General features: G+C 35.6%; 1 protein-coding gene and 3 non-coding genes across 4 annotated transcripts in view; 2 read left to right on the plus strand and 2 right to left on the minus strand.

Annotated features, from left to right (window-relative positions):
- The window catches only part of LOC147790529 (uncharacterized), a 59,978-nt gene extending 58,866 nt beyond the window's left edge, over positions 1-1,112 (plus strand). The window contains exon 2 of the mRNA XM_087127623.1: positions 999-1,112. Coding sequence (XP_086983749.1) covers positions 999-1,112 — 114 coding nt within the window. The remainder of the gene's footprint in view (positions 1-998) is intronic.
- Positions 1,113-6,660: 5,548 nt separating this feature from the next.
- On the plus strand, positions 6,661-6,733 carry TRNAA-AGC (transfer RNA alanine (anticodon AGC)). The gene has a single exon. It is a non-coding gene; the product is annotated as a tRNA-Ala (tRNA).
- A 6,428-nt stretch (positions 6,734-13,161) lies between these two features.
- TRNAQ-UUG (transfer RNA glutamine (anticodon UUG)) lies at positions 13,162-13,233 on the minus strand. Its single transcript has one exon. It is a non-coding gene; the product is annotated as a tRNA-Gln (tRNA).
- Positions 13,234-24,760: 11,527 nt separating this feature from the next.
- TRNAF-GAA (transfer RNA phenylalanine (anticodon GAA)) lies at positions 24,761-24,833 on the minus strand. The gene has a single exon. It is a non-coding gene; the product is annotated as a tRNA-Phe (tRNA).
- Positions 24,834-25,731: the final 898 nt, after the last annotated feature.

Genomic DNA, 25,731 nt, shown 5'->3' on the forward strand with positions numbered 1-25,731 from the left:
ACGATCTCCTTTTCTTTCACGTAGAATTGTCATTCTTTTGTCTTTTGAAACCCCTTACCTTATCAGTCATCAGACAGGTTTTTGGTATCATATATCGAGATAATTATTATGAAAAAGCTATTTCACTAGTGTGACTTAGATACCCTTTCTTTGTGGTATCAGTCATGCTATTTGAATAGCCTGAAGTCATCATAGCCTCTCCACCGGTTCCGAAGACTCATTCGGCATCAATGTGCTCCAATGAAAGAGATGAGACCATTTCCTGAACCAGAACCGGGCATAAAACGCCTAGGAGAAAGTCGAAAGCGAGCTCTTTTCGCGTCTACGCAATCTCGAAACCCAATTAGCTCACGGACTGTCTCCTCAACCCTGGCGAGTATGAGTGCTTGGTAAGAGAGAATGTCGAATGAGAAAGACATTCGATTACGGCAACATTCGCAACTACCAAAGTGCACTAAACCTAGTAGAGATTTTTGACGTAACGATAATGGAACTTCAAGCCCATTTATTGTTGACCGAATCTGATGCACGCCAGGCCTATATTCTCTCTCAGTCACCCGGAGACGAAAGGATGATCAGATCCGAAGTTTACGAATCGAAAAGAAAGTGGATCTGAGTTCTACACGCTTTCATCTTCAAAAGCTTCGCTTGCCTACGGTACTTTATTCAGGATGTGCAATAATACGGTTATCTCTCAGCCGTGCATAAAGAATTCCTTGATCATTTCCTTGGCAGATAACACAAATGAAATCGTTTCCCTGACCGCCCATCTTATGAGTCCATTCTTGTCTTGTTGGTTTGTTGTACTATTCTATACCTCTCTCGATTGATAGAATCACGTTCGGGAGCTGGGAGGGCCTATCGTGAGGGAACTTTCTTTTTCACGGTAGGCAAAGGTAAAGTGGGAGCTGCATATATCCACGGTGATCAAGGCAGAGCGACTCCTTCTTTAAAAGAAGTTGGTTTTATCGTAACTGTTAGATCCGCTTTCGTTAAAGAAAAAATTAGTAGCTCTTGGTTTGGCCGATGTTGATTCGTATGGAAATGCGAACTCGACTCAGGATGAGGATTTCGCTTTTCATATTGCTGCTATGAGCCAAAAGAGCTGGTAAGCTATCTCGCTAAACGAAAGGAAAAAGCACGTATGCGTTGACCTCTTTAGGACCGGTTGCTTCCTCTTTTTGTTTATACGTTTGGAGAAACCTGCTAAGCCCGCCTTTCTTACCAGGTGTGATTCAATCTTTCAGCTCAAACTTTCCTATTGAACAACGGAAAAGGTAGGAGTACGACTACCTTTTCCTTTTCTTGCCCGAGCTAAGGGATCATTCAGTTTCTACCAAAAAGTTCACTATCTATTAGTTTCCGTAATCGAATGTATTTCTCATTTCATGTTAGCTCCTCCAAGAGCTTCCTGGTCCGTAGTAGACGAAACCTTGGACTTTTATCAGACTTATAGCATTGCCTGGTGAGCTCGTCGTTGAGGGTGTGCCTTACAGGAGATCGAGCAGCCTTTCTTTCTCTACTTGGTATGCTTTCTCGCTTATCATGCAACTAGCCAACTAGCCAAAGAGAAAGAGAGAGGGATCATGTCAATCAATTTGTATGTGCATTTTGTTCGTCCTGTACTTGCCTACTTAGCTTTCTTAGCCAACATCTCCGGTTTCCCCCGAACCAAGAGGTCCTGCTTATCTATACCCAACAGTCACACTTTCAGCCGAAAGACTGATTTTTTTCATAAAGTCGGTTCATAGATCAAGAAAGAATGAAGCTGCTTACAGGGACGGTTACGCGATACGTCTTTTCATACTCGCCTTTTCTTTAACCCTGCTATCAACCTAGCCATTCTCGCTTGTTGCTTTAAGGGGTCTTCCCACTGTAGATTACTCGGATTGGTTCTCGCGTCCCTGTGCCAAAAAGGATGGGCGAGTTTGGTTTGAGTGTTCATCCATTGGGTGGATCCATTTGCTCCGAGGGGGTGAGACGAGGTGTAGCGCAGTCTGGTCAGCGCATCTATTTTGGGTATGTTGTCCGCTAAAGGTTTTAAGAAATGGGGTACAAATTTTCTACATAGGTCATCTATGGTCACAATCGTTTTAAGGAAGATGCTCACAAATAATCGGTGAACAATAGCCTTTAAAGAAGTTTCAGAGAGCAAGAAGAGGCAGAACAGAGAATAGGAGTGAGTCGTGCAAGAAGGAACTAGTAGGTTTAATTTGGGTTCGTTTGAACTAAAAAACGAACCAAAATTTAAGACTCACTAGCCCAAAGTCCATATGTGGTAAAAAAAAAAAACCTTCCGTGGTCCAACCCTTATTCGCAATCCGCATCCAACCATTTCTTTTTCAACCTACACATATGCTCTAGGCCAAACTAACTAGTCAGAAGATGCGGCCCACAACTGAACGGAAGACAAGTTTCACAATCGCACTCTTGCAGTAGTGAGACAATGATTATGTGACATTTGTTCTAATCCAATGAACAAGTCAACCATGCAAAATTTAGACTGAACGAACAATAGCAGTGTATGCTCGAATCACATTTAGAAGAAATATTTTAGAAAACGTGAGCGAGGAAATACATTAAAAACAATTTCAAATAAAGCAATGTTATAAGCTAAAAGTGAAGAAACAACAACTGGTCACGTTCTCCTATAGTACATTTTGGGACATTTTAGTCCTGATGGGTGTAGATATGAATTCGAGGACTAATCATACACCCCGTATTGGCACAACAATAATAGTAAAAGCCTATCTAAGATGAAAGCAAGTAAAAGGTGTTTGGAATGAGCATGCCACCATGAACCACAAATCGTTTACAAGAATAGCTGAGACATCTAACATGCAGCCACAGGCAACATGCCTCGGCCAATCATGACCGCAACATCTACCCTTACACAATTTGTCAATATCTCTATCAACCGGCTCTTCATAAACTCAACGTTGTAGGATGAGGCTGACTTTAGGTCTCGCGATGCACTTCTAGCTGATCTCAGTATTGAGGAGTCTTTTCCAACCAACTAGAAGCTATTGAAAATCACTTCTCGGTTTGTTAACTCTTCAAGCCTTCTCCGTTGTTGTTTATCCTACTTTCTTCGCTTTAAACAATTTCTTCTTTGCATGACGTCATACCACCTGCGTTTACTTGATGTTTTCTTGGTCGTTATAATAACGTTTCAAGTTACTGACGTGGACAACAGGGTTAGTCTGTATCTATAGGAGCAATTGGATCCTATATGATGTCTTCCTAATCTTGTGGATAACTTCGACTAGTCCATAGAATTTTCGCACACGTCTTTGGTTCTTGTTGCTTTGAACTCAAAGTTGATCTGACCTTAACTTATCATAACTCTCTATTTGCTTTGAAATTATCGTGGTCGACCCTTCTCTACATCCGTCTGGATGGTATTTTTGTGTGAACATGTGTTGCTTTAGTGGTTTGTTTTTGTCTCCCTTCTTCAGTAGAGGTGTTGGCTTGGTGGCTTTGCTAAGCATTTGAGTGATCACTGACAAGAGCCTTTGCAGGTCAAATAAACCCGACTGTGAACATGCCATTTTGCTATTTGTAGAATTCAACTAGCTTAGGCTGAGCCGCATGACATCTATTTGTGGTAGGCGACATAAAACTAATCTTGTGATTTATCTCTCTTGGTGGGGTTAAACCCAATATCTGACCTTCTTGTTTTGGGTCGTGGTGTTCATGTAGTGGCAATAAAGTTTTTGTTGAGGTTGGCACACTTGAGCTCCCCCTTTTTAAATACAACAATGGTAGCAAGTGTAGATTCATCATGGCTAAGATTCTTTCTCAACTGTACTATCGTCATCATTTTCACCCCTCTTGGTTGATGGATGTTTGTCTGAATGATCGTTGGGTTAGACTGCGTTACTACTAGGCATTTTTCTAGGGACATGTATATGACTTTGTGTTCTAGCAGGATGTCAATCCCTGACTATTTGGGCTCTAGAAGGTTGAATATGAAGGCTGACTATTTATAGTAAAAATCTGATAGAGATATATATACTAAATAATTATATATAGTAGGCGGTTACATATAGTGAAGCTATATATAATAAACTGAAATCATAGGTATACCCATTAGTCAGTGCTTCCTAAATGTACATTTCTCATTCTCCATATCCCCTCTTTGCATAACAGAAGTCATTAATACAAAATCATTAGTCAATATTTCTTCTTACATTTTCTCTATCATGTTCTTTATGTTCATTTAGATCAAGTGTGTGCGTTGTTGTGTGATTCTAATAACTGGTATCAGAGCGAGGAGAGATTCACCACGATCTGTGAAGATGGAAAGTTCAAAGACTGAAATTGAAAAGTTTGATGGATTCGATATCAGTTTCTAGAAGATGCAGATTGAAGATTATCTGTACGAAAAAGATATTCAGGAACCCATTTTGGGGGTGAAGCTGGACACCATGACCACGGAGGAGTGGAAGCTCAAGGATTGTCACGCCGTAGGGTTAATCTGGTTGACGCTGCCAGGGAACCAAAGAAAGTGCGATTGGAAATGGTCCATAGAGACGTTTGGGGACCATCTCCAGTTTCTTCATTTCTAGTACAAAAATTTCATGGATTAGAGGTCTCGCCCTGTGCAACGACAATTACTCTATGAAATAATGAGCGGAGATATTTTTCGTTTTCACAATTACTGATGACGGGAGGTTTATGATTTTTTAATTTAAGAATCGTGGGGATGTAGCTCAGATGGTAGAGCGCTCGCTTCTGATGTGGAAAGTACGGAGATCGATATCTTGCATCTCCAAATGAATCGATCACTAAATATATTATTTCTTTTCAATTTTTTCTTATTTACGACATAATGAGCAGGGATGGTTTTTCATGTCACTATTATTGATGACGAGACGTTTAGGATTTTGTGACGTGAGAATCGTGGGGATGTAGCTTAAATGGTAGACCGCTTGCTTTGCATGCGAGTGGTACGGGGATAGATACCACACGCATCTCCAAAATAAAACTATCTATTATTAAATATATTATTGAAAATTATTTCTTTTCAATTTTTCCTTATTCATGACAGGTTGAGTAGCGATATTTCTTCATTTTCACTATTATTGATGATGAAAAATTTAGGGTTTTGTGATGCAAGAATTGTGGGGATGTAGCTTCGCTTAGCATAAGAGAGGTACGACTTAGCATATGAGAGGTACGAGGATCAATACCTCGCATCTCCAAAAGAAACTATTTATTATTAATATTTTATTTCTATTCAATATTTTCTTATTTATGCATAATATGCAGAGGATGTAGTTCAAATGGTAGAGCGTTAATTTCCCATGTGGAAAGTACGGGGATCAATACCTTCAATACCTTGCATCTCAATTGAATCGATTACTAAATATATTATTTCTTTTCAATTTTTTCTTATTTAGGACATAATGAGCTAGGTTAGTTTTTCATTTTCACTATTACTGATGTCGAGATGTTTAGGACTTTGTGACATGATAATTGTGGGGATATAGTTTAGATGGTAGAGCACTTGCTTTGCATGCGAGAGGTATGGGGATCAATACCTTGCATCTCTAGATTTTCTTCATTTTCACTATTATTGATGATGGGTAATTTAGGGTCTTATGATGTAAGAATTGTGGGAATGTAGCTTAGATGGTAGATTGCTTGCTTAGCATGCAAGAGGTACGGGGATTGGATCGATACCCCATATCTCCTAAAGAAACTATTCGTTATTACTATTTTATTTCTATTCAATTTTTTCTTATTTATGACATAATAAATAGCGTTATTTTTTTTATTTTCACTATTATTGATGACGAGATGTTTAGGATTTTGTGACGTAAGAATCTTGAGGATATAGCTTAGATGTAGAGCGTTTGCATCCCATGTGAGAAGTACTGGGATCAATACCATGCATCAACAAAGGAAACGATTACTAAATATATTAGTTCTTTTAAATTTTTCCTTATTAATGACATAATGAGCGGGGATAGTTTTTCATTTCAATATCATTGACGACGGGAAGTTTAGAGTTTTTTGATGTAAAATCGTGGGATTGTAGCATGCGAGAGATACGGGGATCGATACCTCGCATCTCCAAAAGAAACTATTCGTTATTACTATTTTATTTCTATTCAATATTTCCTTGTTTATGACATAATGAGTAGCGATATTTTTCATTTTCACTATTATTCATGACGAGACGTTTAGGGTTTTGTGACGTAAAAATTGTGGAGATGTAGCTTAGATGGTAGAGCGCTCGCTTTGCATGCGAGTTGTACAGGGATTGATAACCCGCATCTCCAAAAGAAAGTATTTAATTTGTTATTATATTTTTTCATTTTCACACTTATCGATGCCCCCGCATCACCAAACCAAACTATTTGTTAATAATATTTTGATATTTTTTTTATTTTCACTATTATTGATGATGGGACATTTAGGGTTTATGATGTAAAAATCATGGGGATGTAGTTCAGATTGTCGAGCGCTCGCTTTGCATGCGAGCGGTACGGGGATCGATACCCCGCACCTCCAAAAAATAAGACTATCTATTATTAAATATATTATTTCTTTTCAATTTTTCCTTATTCATGACATGTTGGGTAGCAATATTTCTTCATTTTCACTATTATTGATGATGGGAAATTTAGGATTTTGTGATGCAAAAATTGTGGGGATGTAGCTCAGATGGTAGAGCGCTCGCTTAGCATGCGAGAGGTACGAGGATCGATACCCCGCATCTCCAAAAGAGAAATTATTTTTTTAAGTATGAATTAATTTAACATGTTATGTATCCGTGGGTACGAGAGAAAAAGAAAAGATACTTATATAAGGATTATTATATCATTATGGCTATGCCATTTTTATAGATAAAAGAGAGTAATGTCCCGCAAGCACATATAGAGAGAGGACTTATTCTAAGTAAAGAAAGCAATCTAGTAGTTATACTGCTACTTGTGAAGAGGGAATTTGATGAATTCCTCAGAGGGAATTTGATGAATTCCTCAAAAGATAAGAGCTTATAGGATGACGGTAGCGTCCGATGCATATGACGAAACTTCTTCACAATTGCAATATCTGACCAATTTATATTATTGTCATTTATAGCTTCTATCACAATACTATAAAATTTGGGGTCAAAGCCTATATGGGACTGAAAAGACCATTCACCACACGCTTGTAAATTAAATTATATCTACCACCTCTGGAATTTTCCATGGCAAACCTTCCAACACCTTGCACTTCTTCATCATTGACATCCTTAATTGGAACTAGATTTTAAGGCAAATCTTCTCCATGACTCACTTTGTAACACTTTTATAGATAGTTTCAACAAACTTACTTTGCTCGTGAATACTTTGGAGTTCAATATTTATAGTTGGAGAACGCTATTCAAATTGATATGGTCGAATCTTACAACAAAGTCTAATTGAGCCTCACTGTATTAGGAGATAGCCTCAAATCAAATTCTTTAGTTTGGACAATGGTTGCATTGTTTTAGTCAAACAACCGAGACTAGTGTATTACCAATAGTATAAACATTTTGTACGTGTATTTTCTTACATATTAACAATTGTATACAAATAATAATTAAATTTATGAGTAGAAGTTTGGAGGAAGTTTTATTAAATAGGTACTTAAATTATATCTAAAATATAAGATTTTTATTTTTTTATTTTTTTTATATACATTTAGGAGAACAAAACAAAGATTCAAGAAGATGTCATTCCTGCCATGTTTTAAATTTTATTCTTTCTTATTTCTCGAAGATTAAAAAAAAAAAAAAAGTTATCCTCTCTCAAATATGGTTCGTTATTTGATTATTTTCTCTTGAGTGAATTTTAAGTGAAACACATTCTCTACCCAAGTAATTGCAAGATGCAAGCTTCACACCAAGAGGAATCAAAGTCCCAAGTATCAACGTTCTTAAGTGTCGATTTTTATTCTCCATCTCAACATAAATTAAACTTATTTTCGTGAAAAATATATATTTATAAAAGCAAAATATCTCAGAGTCACAAAAATAAAAATGAGATAGAGATACGAGACATAAATATGATACCAAATAGATATGATAAATGTAAGGATTAGATTTGATCGAGTTATTTGGAATAAATTTTATCTAGTTATTTGAATTAGATTTGATTTAGTCATTCTTCAATTGGATGAGAGATCTCTCCCGATTCTTCTGATCTTTCCAGTTTTCTTTTTCTGTTCCTAACATTTTGGTATCAGAGTCATGCCCTAAACTAGTTAAAACTAGAAGCAGCAGTCTTCTACGTGTGTCATAATAAAAGTATGTCGATGGAGAGTCCACTTGTGCAGTCTGCTGGAGGAAGAAGTCAAGGTCGTGGAAGCTTTAGAGGTAGAGGAAGGGGACGAGGCAGACAAACCTTCAACAAGACCATAGTGGAGTGCTATAACTATCACAAGCTAGGACATTTTCAATGGGAATGTCAAAGCAATACCAGACAAGGCAGACAAACCTTCACAAGGCCATAGTGGAGTGCTATAACTGTCACAAGCTAGAACATTTTCAATGGAAATGTCAAAGCAATACCAGACGAGGCAGACAAACCTTCAACAAAGCCACAGTGGAGTACTATAGCTGTCACAAGCTAGGACATTTTCAATGGGAATGTCAAAGCAAGGAGAAGAAGACAAACTATGCAGAGAGTCAAGAAGAGATGTCGCTGAGGCTTACGTGAATATGAATAAGGCCAATAGAGAAGATATGTGGTTCCTTGACTCGGGATGTAGCAATCATGTGTGGGATGGACGTTTCAGAGATTCAGTGAAGCTGGGCAACAACTTAAGCATGGTTGTAACCGGAAAGGGTAATGTACTACTGGAAGTGAATGGAATCATAATGATAATCACAGGAGTGTTCTATGTGCCAGACCTGAGGAACAATTTGTTGAGTATTGGTAAATTGCAAGCAAAGGGGTTATCTTTTTGTTTCAAAATGGAACATGCAAGGTGTTTCATCCTGAGAGAGGCTTAATCATGGAGACAAAGATGTCTTTGAATCGAATGTTCGTATTGCATGCTATATTTCAGCCTGTAGCAGCCGTTTGAACTCAATTGAAACTTATGGGGAAAAGTGGTTCAAGGTCTCTGTCGTACACTCACCGCTCCAATTCCTATCGCCATAGTCAGAGAAGCATAAGGGACCCAAGTTCTTCCCCCTATCATTCCACTACCAATTCCAGGAGAAGCAGCCGTTCAAGTTCCCTCAGCCGCCAACGCAGAAGTAGGTCTTTCTCGTTATCTCCTTTCCCCAAATCGTCCAGTTCCAGTCCTAGTCGTGCATCCACTGATCGGAATCATTCCATAGAGAAGCTTAAGAAAGAGGAAGAAGAGAAGAAAAGGCGTGAAACAGAGTTGAAGAAGTTAGAAGAAGATGCAGCTAGGAGGATGGAAGAACTAATTCAGAAGAATGTTGAAGAAAGGCTAAACTCTGAAGAGACTAAATTAGAAATACAGAGATGAATAGAGGAAGGTCGCACGAAGTTGTTTGATGATGTTGATGTGCAGCTTGAGAAAGAGAAAGAAGCCACTCTTACTGCTACAAGACAAAAAGAAAAACAAGCACGAAAAGAGAGAGAAGAGCTAGATAAAATGCTGGAAGAGAATAGAAGAAGGGTAGAAAAAGCACAGCGACGATTAGTTCTGGAGCTGCAGCGGAAGAAAGAAGAACAATATTGTGGGCTCGAGTTGATTCAGAGACAAAAAGAGGAGGCAGCTCAGAGAACTAAGCTAGATGATAAGAGTTTGAGTTATATTTTGCTGGGAGTTAGTGAAGAGTCAAAAGCTTACAGACTTTATGATATAGTAACGACAGATGAAAATAAGGATATAGAAGCGGCAGATGAAAATACTGCAGAGGAAAATATTTCATCTGGCTCTTTTGCTGAAGCAAGCTCTCCTAGCTCGAATAAGGCAAGGAATAAGAGACCACTAGTCTTGATGAGAGACTATGCAATAGGAGAAGTTTTTTTTGAAAAGAAGATGATGAAGCTCAGCCATGTTTACCCCTACTGAACGTGCAAACTTTGTGAACTTTAGAGAAGTATTGAAGAGTGAGAAATGGAGGCAAGTAAGGGATCTAGAGCAATAAACAGAAATGGCACATGGGAATTGATGAAGTTACCTGGTGGAAGTTTTGTCTGAGATCGTAGATATAAACTGATTACTATTCGTGTTCAGTTTAAGGGAGGGATTGTTAGGATTAGATTTGATTGAGTTATTTGGATTAGATTTGATCTAGTTTTTTGAATTAGATTTGATTTAGTCATTCTTCAATTGGATGAGAGATTTCTCCCCATTCTTATGATATTACAGTTTTCTTTTTCTGTTCCTAACAGTAACATGTCATTCTTACTAGGACACCGATGTGACAATGATACATTAATTAAAAAGAATTATTTCAAAAAATTTATATATTTGTATACTTAAAAAAAAGCTTAATGTATGTTTCACTCTCAAAATATATTCAAAGTCAAGTGTCTGATACGATGGATTATAAATTTGTAATGTATCCATCGTATTAACAAGTGTTCAGTACATGCCCAACACGTGTCAGATTAGTGAAACTAAGTTATTCTCATGCTCTCTTTACACCCATTTAAAGTAGTTTGAAAACTAGCACGTCAAATATTATAATTGACTAACTACAACTTCAATTTTGTGCTTTAAGGATGGTTTTGACCCAAGAGAAATAAAATCCTTAATTTAGTACATGGTAGCAAAGATGGACATGAGAATGAGTTATTCTCATATGGAAAGAGATTTAACCTTAAGTTATATCTCATATCCTCTCTTAACCAATTATTTAGTTTTATTTAGTATGTTTTAGAAAGATACGTCCATCAATAGCAAAAAAATAAAATAAAATAAAATAAATAAATAGAATAGATTAAATTAGCCAAAAGTAATGACTAACGTAATGAAAAAAAGAAAGAAACATAAAGGATGAATTGATTATTGGCTAATTGCTAACATAATTAAAAAAAATGTAACAAACACAAAGTAAGATTACGAACACAAGTTAAAAAAAAAAAAAAAAAAAAAAAAAAAAAAAAAAAAACAGCCAAAAAAATCAAGATTTGGAAAGTGTTAAACAGTTTTGATATATAGACATTTCAAGACCTTACTCGTGCAATTTTCCCATGAAATCTAACACTAGAGCATCATAAAATTTAGAGAAATGATTGAAATTGATGTCATGTTCATATAGGTTGACTTTAATACAAAAGACAAATCGAACTTTCTTAAGGATAAATTGGGGACACCAGCCTAAGCTAATCAGGTAGGTGGCCTTACCATCCGTATGGTTATATTTGATGTTGACTGTGCTCGTTGTTCTGCAAGTGACATATATATTGATATGTGTGAAATGTTTGTGAATCGATATGCTTATGATATGTTATAATATGTGAATTGTATGATAATACTTACGGTACCATGTGTTCGATGGTATATTTGAGATAGGATACGAGAAGGATGCACTAAACGTAATGTAACGATAGGAGTAAGACATGTTCATGAAACATTATGGTTTGGTTACGTATCGAAGTTCTATGGGTATGACAGATTGATAACAACAATATGGTCACGATGGATTCATAAAACAATATGTTCCTGTAACGTTATGGGTAGAAAGGGATAGGATTATGATAGATTGATAGAACGATAGCGTTAGGATACGTTCCTGTAACGTTAAGACTAAGGTACGCTCAGGTAACGACACAACTATGATATGTCTAAGGACGTTAAGGCTATGATAAATTAGGGAAGGATATAATCACGAAGTTTTTATGACATGATATGATTATGATACGACATGTGAAGGACGGATATATATCCAACAAGTGTCTAAGAGGGACGTGAGAATAAATTATTCTCGAGCTTTCTTTACATCAGTAAAAGAGTATTTGATAAGCTTTCAAAATGAAGGGTTTTCTCTTTTCTTCTTCCTTCTTTCTCCCTTTTCACGTTTATTTTTTTTAAATAAAAAAAAGTTTAATGTGAGAATGAAGAAGTTAGAAAGGAGAAAGAAATGAATGTAATAAAACTTTTACGTAGGTAGGAATGGAAATGGTGAATGGGTCGTTGACGATAGTCGACCGCTATACTCTATTTTTGGATGTAAGTGATGGAAATGGTGAAACCATGTCTATACTTCTTTGCTTTAATCACAGGTAACTAAAGATATATAAGTACAACAGAATATGGCATGGCCAGTCAAAACATAAAAAATTTCTTGCCATGTTATAGTTAATGAGTATGGTATGCACAAAGATCCGATGTCACACTTCATGATTGGAGACCAATACAGTGACCTATGGTCGTCCATAACGTCCTTTGGTCCAATTATGTCAAGCAAATGTTGTAGCAAGCAAAGAGTTTTTAATAAGTTTGCTATTGCAAAGAGCTCGGTTTAGGCACAAATGTCTCTGATGTGAAAGGCGCACCAATTCAACGAGATTTAAGTAACCATGAATAAGACACATGATACAGCTTGTAAACAAAACGATGTCCATGACTCTTGTTATTTTCTTCCACTACAAACCTTCTAGCCTCATGCACTTTTTTGTCATTGACATCCTTAATTGAAATTAGAATTGAAGGAAACACTTCTCCACAACTCATTATGGAACACCTTTGATAGATAGTTTCAACAGATTTACTTTGCCGAGGAATACTTTAAAATTCGATATTTATAGTTGAACGCTACTTAAATTGATGAAGTGAAATTTTACAACAGATGTTAATAAATCGTTTGTCTATTAGAAGAGAGCTTGGAATTAAATTCTTTATAGTTGGGATAAGGGATGTTTTAGTCAAATTAAGTATACTTTTAAGTTTTAAAATAAATTAATTTTTTAGTGTTTAAATATTTATTTTTTTTTTATTTTTTTTTTTTAAAAAAAAAGCTAATTAAATTCTTTATAGTTGGGATAAGGGATGTTTTAGTCAAATTAAGTATACTTTTAAGTTTTAAAATAAATTAATTTTTTAGTGTTTAAATATTTATTTTTTTTTTATTTTTTTTTTTTTTAAAAAAAAAGCTTCAAAACTACTATTTGCTAGTGGTAACACCGTTTTGTTTTAAAATGTCTTGCGTTGTCGTTTCTTATTCTGTGTTTTCACATCAGGGTCATTTCATAAAGGTCCTATCGGGAGTTGAACCCAGGTCGTTGGATTCAAAGTCCAAAATACTAACCACTATACCATAGAACCCCTTGTAAAAATTTATTTTGGAATGGTTTTCCTATTTTATGCCGATTCCACAAGAAGGGAGATCCTATCATGAGTCAAACTCAAGTTATTGGATTTAAAGTTCTAGAGCTGTTTTATCTAACTCGTTGTGATCTTGAGCACCTTTAGAGTGGTTGCAGAAGTAACCCTCCGGTGTTGATTGAAGCTCGTGGAAACATGTAATTTTATATATTTCTTATAGTTAATTTATATATTGTTGTATATTACAAAAAAATTGAAATAATACTTTACATCCCCGCCTTTCTTTCTTCCGTGCAAAACTTAACATGAAAACTATATTATTTCAATATTCACTCGAGAAACAAGGGGTGAAAACTATATTATTTCAAACCCTCCATTATTGCTTCTACTTTGCATGAAAATGCTTCCTCTAAATCATGTTACTAACTAGTTGGTTTGGTTTGGTTCAATTCTTGGGTCCACTAGATTGAATTGACGTAGCTCAATTAAACTCTTGATAATATTAAAATCATAAGTTTCTTAAATTAAGTTAACTTAAAAGTTTAACCCCTAATCTTTTTTAGAATGTTTAGCTTTGTGTCTAGTTGATCTCTAAATTCTTAGAAGTATCTAATAAGACTTCTATTTAAGGAACTTTTCACTATAAAAGAGGTAAGACTTCAGGCTTATTATTAAGGAATTTCAAATGAGTGATTTGATATATCATAGAGGACAAAATATTTATTTGTTTCAAATATCTTACGTTGACCATTCTTTTTTGTCAAGTATTTTGAATATTATTGTGAATTACTAATGGCATTAGATTGAATCTCATTAATAACAATATCCCAAAACTCAGGTAAAGATGGCTTCAAAATTAATACTTTAATTTCATCTTCAAAATTTATTTCCACTTAACTCAGTTGACTAATAATCATAATAGTCACCGGTGCACAAATATTTACAACCTTAAAAGGTAAAATTAGAAGGAGTACAAGAAAAAAGTGTTTAAAATAGTTTCAAAATATAGAAAAAAAAATAGTAGGAATTGGTCAAAATCAACATCCATGGATCACTTATGGCGCAGCACAACACAGATGTGGGTAACATTTTTTTATTTCTCTACTATATTAGGCTCTTTGGTTTATTGGCTTTACAAGATGGAGACATGAAGTTTTCTATGTTCGAAATAAATTTGGTTGATTGTTTTCTGGTTAGCATTGGTACCATCAAAACTTATTTATTTCTTTGAAATGTTACAATTTACATGTTTTCATTTTTCTACTTTGTCTGCTTGCATTTAGAAATGAAGCAAAATTAGTCTGAGGGTTTTACGCAGATTGTTATAATTCTAATTTTTAACTAAAAAAAAAAAATTAGTCTCGTTGTCACGCTTAAAACTACTCTATAGGTATAATCGACCTATTATCCTTCCACCAATAGGAGCAAAAGGCAACGTTACTATGTGAAACTAGTTTCATGTCATTTATTCAACAATAAGGGTGTTAGCATGCATTTGGAAATGAACCCATATTTAAAAAATTTATATAAAATTGAAAAGAATTGTTATCTCAAAGACAATGAGAAAACCAACGGTTCCTTCACCCAAGACCCATGGCCCGATTCCCAACATGGAAGGGATAATCTAGAGAATCATTCCAAGAACCCTAACGGATGGGTTACAAACTCACATTTCGGTGGGTTCTCCAAGCACGATTGCAAGTTAAAAGAAAGAGGTTGAAAACAAAGTAAAATGATAAAAGGGCCCAACCAAATTCGAACGGGTGACCTCTTGATCTGCATGCTTTACCACTGAGCTATGGACCCATTTTGCATGATTTCAGCCTGAGTGACCCCTTCTATAGAGTGTCAGTCTAAAAGTGTAAAAAGTGTCTCTCCAAAATAAAAGAGCCCAACCAAGTTCAAACGGGTGACCGGTCAAATTCTCTACCACTGAGCCATGGATCCATTTTGTAGGATTTTAACCTTAGTGACCCCTTAGCATAGTGTCGGTCCAAAAAGTGTAACAAATTTCTATCCAAGATAGAAGGGCCTGATAGGATCGCACAACAACGCACACGCTCAATCTAGATGAACACAAAGAACAGGATAGAGAAAAGTGCAAGGAGAACTCTGGCTAATAGAATTTTTATATTGATGACTTCACGTATGTACAGTAAGAGAGAATTACAAAGAATAGAAAGTACTCTTCAAAGCTCTAGCGGACGAGATATATATATAGTTCAGTTTACTATATATAGGTTTACCAGATTTAACCATTTACTATATATAGTCATTTACTATATATAGCTTTACCCGATTTAACCATCTACTATATATAGCTATTTACCATATATAGGTTTACCGGATATAGTTTTACCAAATATAGCTGTACCGGATATAGCTTTACCAAATATAGCTTTACCGAATATAACCGTTGACCAAGCTATAAATAAGCCGCAGTCTCCATAACCTAACAATTCTCCCACTTGGAGACTAATCTAGTCAACCAAGAATTTCATTCTCAAATGACCATGAGCATCTTCATGGTCTTCATGGCACCATATCAATTGAGGCTTTGCACAACCTCAATATTCCAACATCAACACATTTTGTCAACATGTTTGCTGGATTCTTTGCACCCTCTATCTTCTCCAAACACATCACCATCTTTCACTAACCTGCAAGTGAAATGGTATCGTCTTATGTGTTTTCTCTTTAAATGATAGACCGGGTTCCTTCGCCAACTGTATGACACTCTGACTATTTCTGTTAAGAATCTTCGTGCTGCTTCTTGCCCATTCTTCCAGATAGTCAGTCATCCATATCGTCATCTTTTCAGCTTCAACTATTGCCACGTACTCAATCTCAGTACAACGCATTTTTGAAGCCTAGACGTCCCATCATCCATGGCTTGCTTCTACTTGGTTGTATCCTCCAACTGTAGGGTCTCATCAAAGGGTTGTGGTTCCCTTTCATCAGCAATAGATAGTGTAATGAAGGTACATACATATCTGGTACTCTGATAGTACAGGATGATCTTCTCAACACCAGTTCAGGTGTCCTCCAACTATAGGGTCTCATCAAAGGGTTGTGGTTCCCTTTCATCAGCAATAGATAGTGTAATGAAGGTACATACATATCTGGTACTCTGATAGTATAGGATGATCTTCTCAACACCAGTTCAGGTGTCAGTTGCTCCACTGCTGTTTCCTCCGCAACAACCTCAGGAGTTTGTTGAGTATCTGCTACAAGATCACTTGGTGATTTTCTCCGCAACTCAACCTCAACTCCCACTTGCTTTGTTGTCTTGGAACCTTGCTCCACATCTGGTTCCTCAGCAGTAGTCTCAAGAGTTTCTTGAGTATCTGCTACAACATCACTAGGTGAGTTTCCCTGCAACTCAAGTTCAACTCCCACTTGCTTCGTGGTCTTGAAACCTTGCTCCACATCTGGTTCCATTTCCAATCGCACTTTCTTCAATTCTCTAGTGGTTCTTGTGAAGCTAACTCGTTTCTGCTTGCTCATAAAGTAGTTCTCACAACGACCCACATCAACAAGTTTCAGACCCTTTAAAACTCCTTTCGCAGCCAGCCTCTTCATTCCTTTCGCCCTCATAGGTTCAAGTCTATTGTGCTGTAGACTTGAACTCAAAGCTTTAGTGGATGGTATATATATATATATAGTTCAGTTCACTATATATAGGTTTACCAGATTTAATCATCTACTATATATAGCAATTTACTATATATAGCTTTACCCGATTTAACCATCTACTATATATAGCTATTTATCATATATAGCTTTACAAGATATAGCTTTACAAAATATAACTTTACAAAATATAGCTTTACCGGATATAACCGTTGACCAAGCTATAAATAAGTAGCAGGCTCCATAACCTAACAGGGCCCAACTAGGTTCGAATTGGTGACCTCTTGATCTGCAATCAAATGCTCTAACATTGAGCTATGGTCCCATTTTGTATGATCTCAACCTTAGTGACCCCTTCTACAGATTATCGGTCCAAAAGTGACCCTACTGAATCGGCTATGGACCAATTTTGTATAATTTAGATTAAATAGTCAAGTAGTTTTAAAAAGAAATAATCACTAATTTTAGATTGAATATTTAGGTTATGCAAGTTAGTCAACTTGAATTAGGTGCGGTGAGCGTGGATCAAACACATGACTTTTAGATCTTCAGTGATGCTCTCACGTGACTTTCAGATCTTCAGTGACGCTCTCCAAACTGAGCTATCCCCGCTAACATTAAAAATAAAAATTCATCGATTAATAAGATATTTTCACTACTTCATTGAGATTTTAAAAAGAAATAATCACTAATTTTAGATTGAATAGCTAGGTTATGCAACTTAGTCAACTTGAATCAGGTGAAGGGAACGTGGATCAAACACGTGACCTTGAGATCTTCAGTGACGCTCTCCCAACTAAGCTATCCCGGCTAACATTAAAAATGAAAACTCATTAGTAAAGTATTTAGCTAATTCATTGATATTTTAAAAGGAAATAATCACTAATTTTAAATTGAATAGTCACGAGTGAAGTTATGTGACTTGAATCAGGTGCGGTGAACGTGGATCGAACACGTGACCTTCACATTTCCAGTCTGACGCTCTCAAAACTAAGTTATCTTCGCAAATATTTGAAAAAAAAAATCATAAGTAAAGGTATTTCCGCTAATTCATTATATTTTAAAAAGAAATAATCACTAATTTTAGATTGAATAAAGTTATGCAACTTAATGAACTTATGCAACGTAAACCAAGTGCGGTGAACGTGGATTAAACATGTAACCTTCAGATATTCAGTCCGAAGTAAGCTATCCCCGCTAACATTAAAAATCAAAATTCATGTGTAAAGGTATTTCCGCTAATTCATTATTCGTTGAAATTTTAAAAATAAATAATAACTAGTTTATTTTTTATGCAACGTAAACCAAGTGCGGTGAACGTGGATTAATATTAAGAGGATATTTTGGAGATATATTTTAATAATCAGTTAGAATATATCTGAGATATTTAGGAAGTTGTTAGTATAGATTTGATTGACATTATATTTTATTTATTTACAAGATTTAGTTAGTTATATATTCTTTTTCTATTTTTAGGTATTAGTTGATAGTTTGTATCATATTTAAACGTGGTAAACCTGAATGAAGATCATACTTTCGATCCCAATTCTATTTCTATTTCTCATTCTTAACATGGTATCAGAGCACCGATCTTGGTGTTCTTAAATATCAAAATTTCCTTCATGGCGGAATCAGCCAAATCCAACTTCAAAATTTCGGATGTTGATTTAACACATCCTTACTATATTCATCACTCTGATCAGCCAGGATATTCACTTGTTCCAATCAAATTAAATGGAGCAAATTACCAATCCTGGAGTAAATCAGTTATGCATGCTCTTATTGCCAAGAAGAAAATTGGCTTCATTGATGGCACAATTGAGAAACCGTCCCAAGATGCAAATTCAACCGAAATCGAACTATGGAATTAGTGCAACAGTATGATAATATATTGGTTAACTCATTCCGTTGAAGCAGATATTGCTAAAGGCATTATTCATGCCAAGACAGCTCATCAAGTGTGGGTTGATCTTCACGATCAATTCTCACAAAAGAATGCTCCAGCAATTTTTCAAATACAAAACTCGATAGCAACGATGTCACAAGGAACCATGGCACTGTCAACATATTTCACCAATCTCAAAGCACTCTGGGATGAGCTGGAAGCGTACCGCACACCATTTACCTGTAATCAACGTCAAATATATATTGATCAACGCGAAGAAGACAAGTTGATGCAATTGCTCATGGGGCTCAATGAGTCTTATAAAACGGTGAGATCTAACATATTGATGATGTCTCCATTACCTAATGTGAGGCAAGCCTATTCATTACTTGTACAAGAAGAGATGCAGCGTCAGGTAACTTCTGAACCTACTGAGAATTTCTCGATTGCATCAGCAGTGCAGAAGAAAACAATATATTCAAAATTCGCCAAGGACAAATCGTGTGAACACTGTAATAAAAGTGGTCATACAATCAATGAGTGTCAAATTCTTAAGTTTCACTGTAAGTTTTGTGATAGAAGGGGCCATACAGAAGATCGGTGTCGACAGAAAAATAATTCTGGAAGGACAAGACAAGTCAATCAACACAATAATCGTGGATATCGATCATCTGCAAATATGGCCGATGTTTCACAGTTGAATACAGAAGAACAGTCACCTAATTCCATTCCAAATTTTTCTTCTGAGCAATTACGACAGATAGCACAAGCCTTATCTGCAATCAATCATCACCCTTCTGGTAATTCTGACAATCACATCAATGTTGCAGGTTTGTTTCCCATATCTACATTATCTATTAACTCTGCGAGTTCTAATTCATGGATTCTCGATAGTGGAGCTACGGATCATATAGTATCAAAATCTTCTGTTATGACTGAACCAAAGGCTGCCATCATGTCTACAATAAATTTGCCTAATGGAGAGACAGCACGTGTGTCACATACTGGCAATATTTCCCTTAGCCCTAACCTTAAATTAAACAACGTTTTATGTGTGCCTTCATTCAATTTAAACCTAATGTCGATCAGCAAACTTACCAATAACTTGAATTGTTATGTCACCTTCTATCCTGATTCTTGTGTTATGCAGGACTTGGCTACGGGGAAGATGATTGGCTCGAGTAAACAATTTGGAGGTCTCTATCATATTTCTTCATCTCCAATCAAATCTTCAGCTCATCAAGTATCTCAGTCATCTGATTTGTGGCATTTACGCCTAGGTCATCCTTCTTTTTCTCGTTTTAAATTTCTAGCTGATCAATTGCATCTTAATAATGCGAGTTATTCTCATAATTGTAGTATCTGCCCGTTAGCAAAACAAACTAGGTTGTCTTTCCCAAGAAGTTCAATAACAACCCATTCTGCCTTTGATCTGATACATTGTGATGTTTGGGGACCACAGAAAATTCCTACCCATTCTGGTTTTCATTTTTTTCTCACTATTGTTGATGATTTTACTCGATGTACTTGGATTTTTCTAATGCAACATAAGTCAGAAGTACATCATTTGTTAATGAATTTTGTTACATTCGTTCAAACTCAATTTCATACTACTATCAAGATAGTTCGATCAGACAATGGGACTGAGTTCCTATCTTTGCAACCATTCTTTACTTCTTGTGGTATTGAATTTCAGCGCACTTGTGTCTATACTCCACAACAAAATGGAGTCGTAGAACGTAAGCATCGCCATATCCTAAATGTAGCTAGGTCTCTTCTTTTTCAGTCACAGGTTCCACTTAATTTTTTGGGAGAGTGCATTTTAACGGCTGTTTATCTTATAAATAGAACGCCATCACCATTGTTATCTAACAAGACACCCTTTGAAACACTCTACAAATGACCACCTACCTTTCATCATCTTAAAGTTTTTGGTTGTAAATGTTATGCAACTAGAGTACATCCTAAGCAAAAATTTGAACCTCGGGCAATTCCTTGTGTTTTCATAGGATATCCTTGTGGTCATAAAGGTTACAAGTTGTATGACATGCAATCTCACAAATTCTTTATCAGCCGTGATGTTAAATTTTGTGAAGATGATTTTTCTTTTTCATCAGCTTCACAAACTTCGACATTAGCTCCTTCGACTCCTGTTGTACCACTTCATGATCCATCCTACTCAAACATCCATCCTCCACCTTCTATTCCTTCACCTTCTATTCCTCCTTCACCTCCTATCCCTTCACCTACTACTTCGTCGTCTCCTCCACCATCTTCAGATTCACCCACTAATTCCAATCCTATCCCACCTGATATATCAGCTCCACTCCGACGTTCTACTCGTACTAAACAACCTCCAGCTTGGCATAAGGATTATGAGATGTCTTCTGGAGCCAATCATTTAACCTCTAGCTCAAGTCCCGGCACTGGCACCAGGTATCCCCTTCATCATTACCTTTCACTCTCGTTTTTCTCTACTCAACGTGCTTTTCTAGCTCTTATTACATCCCAGATAAAACCTAAAACCTATGACGAGGCAGTTGGCGACCCGTTATGGCAGTAGGCTATGAATGATGAAATTGCAGCTTTGGAACGTAATCATACATGGTCTCTCGTTCCTCTACCACCTGGTCATATAGCTATTGGTTATCGTTGGGTGTACAAAATTAAATACAACTCTGATGGTTCTGTTGAACGTTATAAAGCTCGACTTGTAGCAAAGGGATACACTCAGGTTGAAGGTATTGATTACACAGAAACATTTTCCCCTACAACGAAACTTACTACACTCCGTTGCTTACTCACTGTTGCTGCTGCTCGAAAATGGTTCACCCATCAGTTGGATGTTCAAAATGCCTTTCTCCATGGTAATCTAGACGAGGAAGTTTATATGTCTTTACCACCAGGTCTTCGCCGACAGGGGGAGAATACAGTATGTCGGCTCCATAAATCTCTTTATGGATTAAAACAGGCTTCTCGTAATTGGTTCTCCATATTTTCTACAACTATACAAAATGCAGGCTACACTCAGTCAAAAGCAGATTACTCCTTGTTTACTAAGAGTAAAGGTACTTCTTTCACTGCAGTTCTAATCTATGTTGATGATATTCTGTTGACAGGCAATGATCTCAAAGAAATTCAATATCTCAAGACTAGTTTACTCCAGAAATTTCTTATCATAGATTTAGGAAATTTGAAATATTTTCTAGGCATTGAATTTTCTCGATCTAGAAAAGGAATTTTTATGTCTCAAAGGAAGTATTCTCTAGACATTCTTCAAGACACAGGTCTTACAGGAGCACGTCCAGAAAAATTTCCTATGGAGCAAAATCTGAAACTTTCTTTAACTGAAGGAGAGAAGTTGAATGATCCAAGTAAATACAGACGGTTGATTGGCAGATTAATATATTTGACCGTTACTAGGCCTGACATAGCTTATTCAGTTTGTATGCTTAGCCAATTTATGCATGAACCAAGAAAACCACATTGGGAGGCAGCTCTTCGAGTTCTAAGGTACATCAAAGGCACTCCTCGTCAAGGACTCTTACTGCCATCTGGAAACAATTTAAGATTACAAGCATATTGCGATTCTAACTGGGGTGGTTGTCAAACTTCCAGACGGTCTATTTCTGGGTTCTGCATTTTCCCCGGAAATTCAATTATTTCTTGAAAGTCTAAAAAGCAGACTAATGTGTCTAGATCATCAGCAGAAGCCGAGTATAGAGCTATGGCAAATACTTTTTTAGAGTTAACTTGGTTAAGATACATTCTTCAAGACTTGAATGTTCCACTGTCCGAACCAGCATTATTATATTGTGATAATCAAGCAGCATTACATATAGCAGCCAATCCAGTTTTTCACGAACGTACGAAACACATTGAAATAGATTGTCATATAGTTCGAGAAAAGTTACAATCTGGAATCATCAAACCGTGTTATGTTTCGACCAAAATGCAATTGGCAGATGTTTTTACTAAAGCTTTGGGAATACAGCAGTTTGACTTTTTGAAGGACAAGTTGGGTGTGATCGACATACACTCTCCAATTTGAGGGGGAGTATTAAGAGGATATTTTGAAGATATATTTTAATAATCAGTTAGAATATATCTGAGATATTTAGGAAGTTGTTAGTATAGATTTGATTGACCGTATATTTTATTTATTTACAAGATTTAGTTAGTTATATATTCTTTTTCTATTTTTAGGTATTAGTGGATAGTTTGTATCCTATTTAAACGTGGTAAATCTGAATGAAGATCATACTTTCGATCCCAATTCTATTTCTATTTCTCATTCTTAACAATTAAACATGTAACCTTCAAATATTCAGTCCGAACTAAGCTATCCCCGCTAACATTAAAAATCAAAATTCATGTGTAAAGGCATTTCCGCTAATTCATTATTCATTGAAATTTTAAAAATAAATAATAACTAGTTTATTTTTTATTGAATAGTCAGCTTATGCAAATGGAAACAGGTGCGGTGAACGTGGAGATTAAACATGCGACCTTCAAATCTTTAGTTTGACACTCTCCCAACTGAGCTATCCCCGCTAACATTAAAAATAAAAATGCATAAAACTATAAGGTGCGATGAATGCATATTGAACATAATACCTTCCAATATTCAATTTGATGCTCTCCCAACTAAGCCATCCTAGACAACATAAAAAATAAATAATCACATGTTTTAGATTGAATAGTAAAGTTATGCGACTTAGTCAACTTATGCCAGTTGGATAAAAAACGTGATAGATCTTATGCTAATTCATTGAGATTTTAAAAAGAAATAATCCATCTTCTGCTACTTCATTGGGATTGAGATTTTAAAAAGAAATAATCGCTAATGTAGTGAACCTGGATCAAACGTTACCTTTAAATCTTCCTTCTACTAATTAATTGAGATTGAGATTTTAACAAGAAATAATTGCTAATGCAGTGAACGTGGATCAAACTCTCCCAACTGAGCTATCCCCGCTAACATTAAAAATAAAAATGCATAAAACTATAAGGTGCGATGAATGCATATTGAACATAATACCTTCCAATATTCAATTTGATGCTCTCCCAACTAAGCCATCCTAGACAACATAAAAAATAAATAATCACATGTTTTAGATTGAATAGTAAAGTTATGCAACTTAGTCAACTTATGCCAGTTGGATAAAAAACGTGACAGATCTTATGCTAATTCATTGAGATTTTAAAAAGAAATAATCCATCTTCTGCTAATTCATTGGGATTGAGATTTTAAAAAGAAATAATCGCTAATGTAGTGAACCTGGATCAAACGTTACCTTTAAATCTTCCTTCTACTAATTAATTGAGATTGAGATTTTAAAAAGAAATAATTGCTAATGCAGTGAACGTGGATCAAACTCTCCCAACTGAGCTATCCCCGCTAACATTAAAAATAAAAATGCATAAAACTATAAGGTGCGATGAATGCATATTGAACATAATACCTTCCAATATTCAATTTGATGCTCTCCCAACTAAGCCATCCTAGACAACATAAAAAATAAATAATCACATGTTTTAGATTGAATAGTAAAGTTATGCAACTTAGTCAACTTATGCCAGTTGGATAAAAAACGTGACAGATCTTATGCTAATTCATTGAGATTTTAAAAAGAAATAATCCATCTTCTGCTAATTCATTGGGATTGAGATTTTAAAAAGAAATAATTGCTAATGTAGTGAACCTGGATCAAACGTTACCTTTAAATCTTCCTTCTACTAATTAATTGAGATTGAGATTTTAAAAAGAAATTAATTGTTTTAAAAAGAAATTAATTGAGATTGAGATTTTAAAAAGAAATAATTGCTAATGCAGTGAACGTGGATCTTACCTTTAAATCTTCAATATGACGCTCTCCTTGAACTATCCACGCTAATATTAAAATTGAAAATTCATAAGTAAAGGTATTTCCACTAATTCATTATATTTTAAACATAAATAATCACTAATTTTAGAAAGAATAGTCAAATTATGCAACATGAACAAAGGGCGGTGAACGTGGATCGAACACGTGACCTTCAGATCTTCAGTCTGACGCTCTCCCAACTGAGCTATCCCCGCAATCATTGGAAATGAAAATTCATCATTAAAGGTATTTTCGCTGATTCATTGAGATTTTAAAAAGAAATAATGACTAATTTTTTATTGAATAGTCAGGTTATGCAAAAAGAAACAGGTGCGGTGAACGTGGAGATCAAACACGTGACCTTCAAATCTTAAATCTGACGCTCTCCAAACTGAGCTATCCCCGCTAACATTAAAAATGAAAGTTTTTAAGTTTTAAGTAAAGGTATTTCCACTAATTAATTCAAATGTTAGAAAGAAATAATTACTAATTTTAGATTGAATAGTCAAATTATGCACCGTGAACCATGTGTGGTGAACATGGATCGAACACAAGACCTTCAGATCTTCAATCTAACGCTATCTCAATTGAGCTATTCACACTAACATTAAAAATGAAAATTTATCAGTAAAGGTATTTTCGCTAATTCATTGAAATTTTAAATAGAAATAATCACTAATTTTTAATAAGATATTCAAGTTATCCAACTTGTATAAGGTGTGGTGAACTAGAACACGTTAGGTATTTCTGATAATTCATTGAGATTTCAGAAAGGAATAATGACTAATTTTAGATTGAATAGTCGGGTTATGCAACTAGAATTAGGTGCGGTGAACGTGGAGATCAAACACGTGATCTTCAAATCTTCAGTCTGACGCTCTCCCAATAGAGTTATCCCTGCTAATATTAAAAATGAAAATTCATAAGTAAAAGTATTTCCGCTAATTCATTATATTTAAAAAAGAAATATCACTAATTTTAGATTGAATGAGCAAGTTATGATTTTAGATTGTATAGCCTGGTAATAAACTTGTATTAGGTGCGTTGAACGTGGATAAAACACGTGTGACCTTCAAATCTTCAGTCTAACAATCTCCCAACTGAGCTACTCTT

The sequence above is a fragment of the Cucurbita pepo genome, chromosome 10, assembly GCF_057944985.1.
Source record: "Cucurbita pepo subsp. pepo isolate OVF chromosome 10, ASM5794498v1, whole genome shotgun sequence".
In the NCBI taxonomy this organism is placed as follows: Eukaryota; Viridiplantae; Streptophyta; class Magnoliopsida; order Cucurbitales; family Cucurbitaceae; genus Cucurbita; species Cucurbita pepo.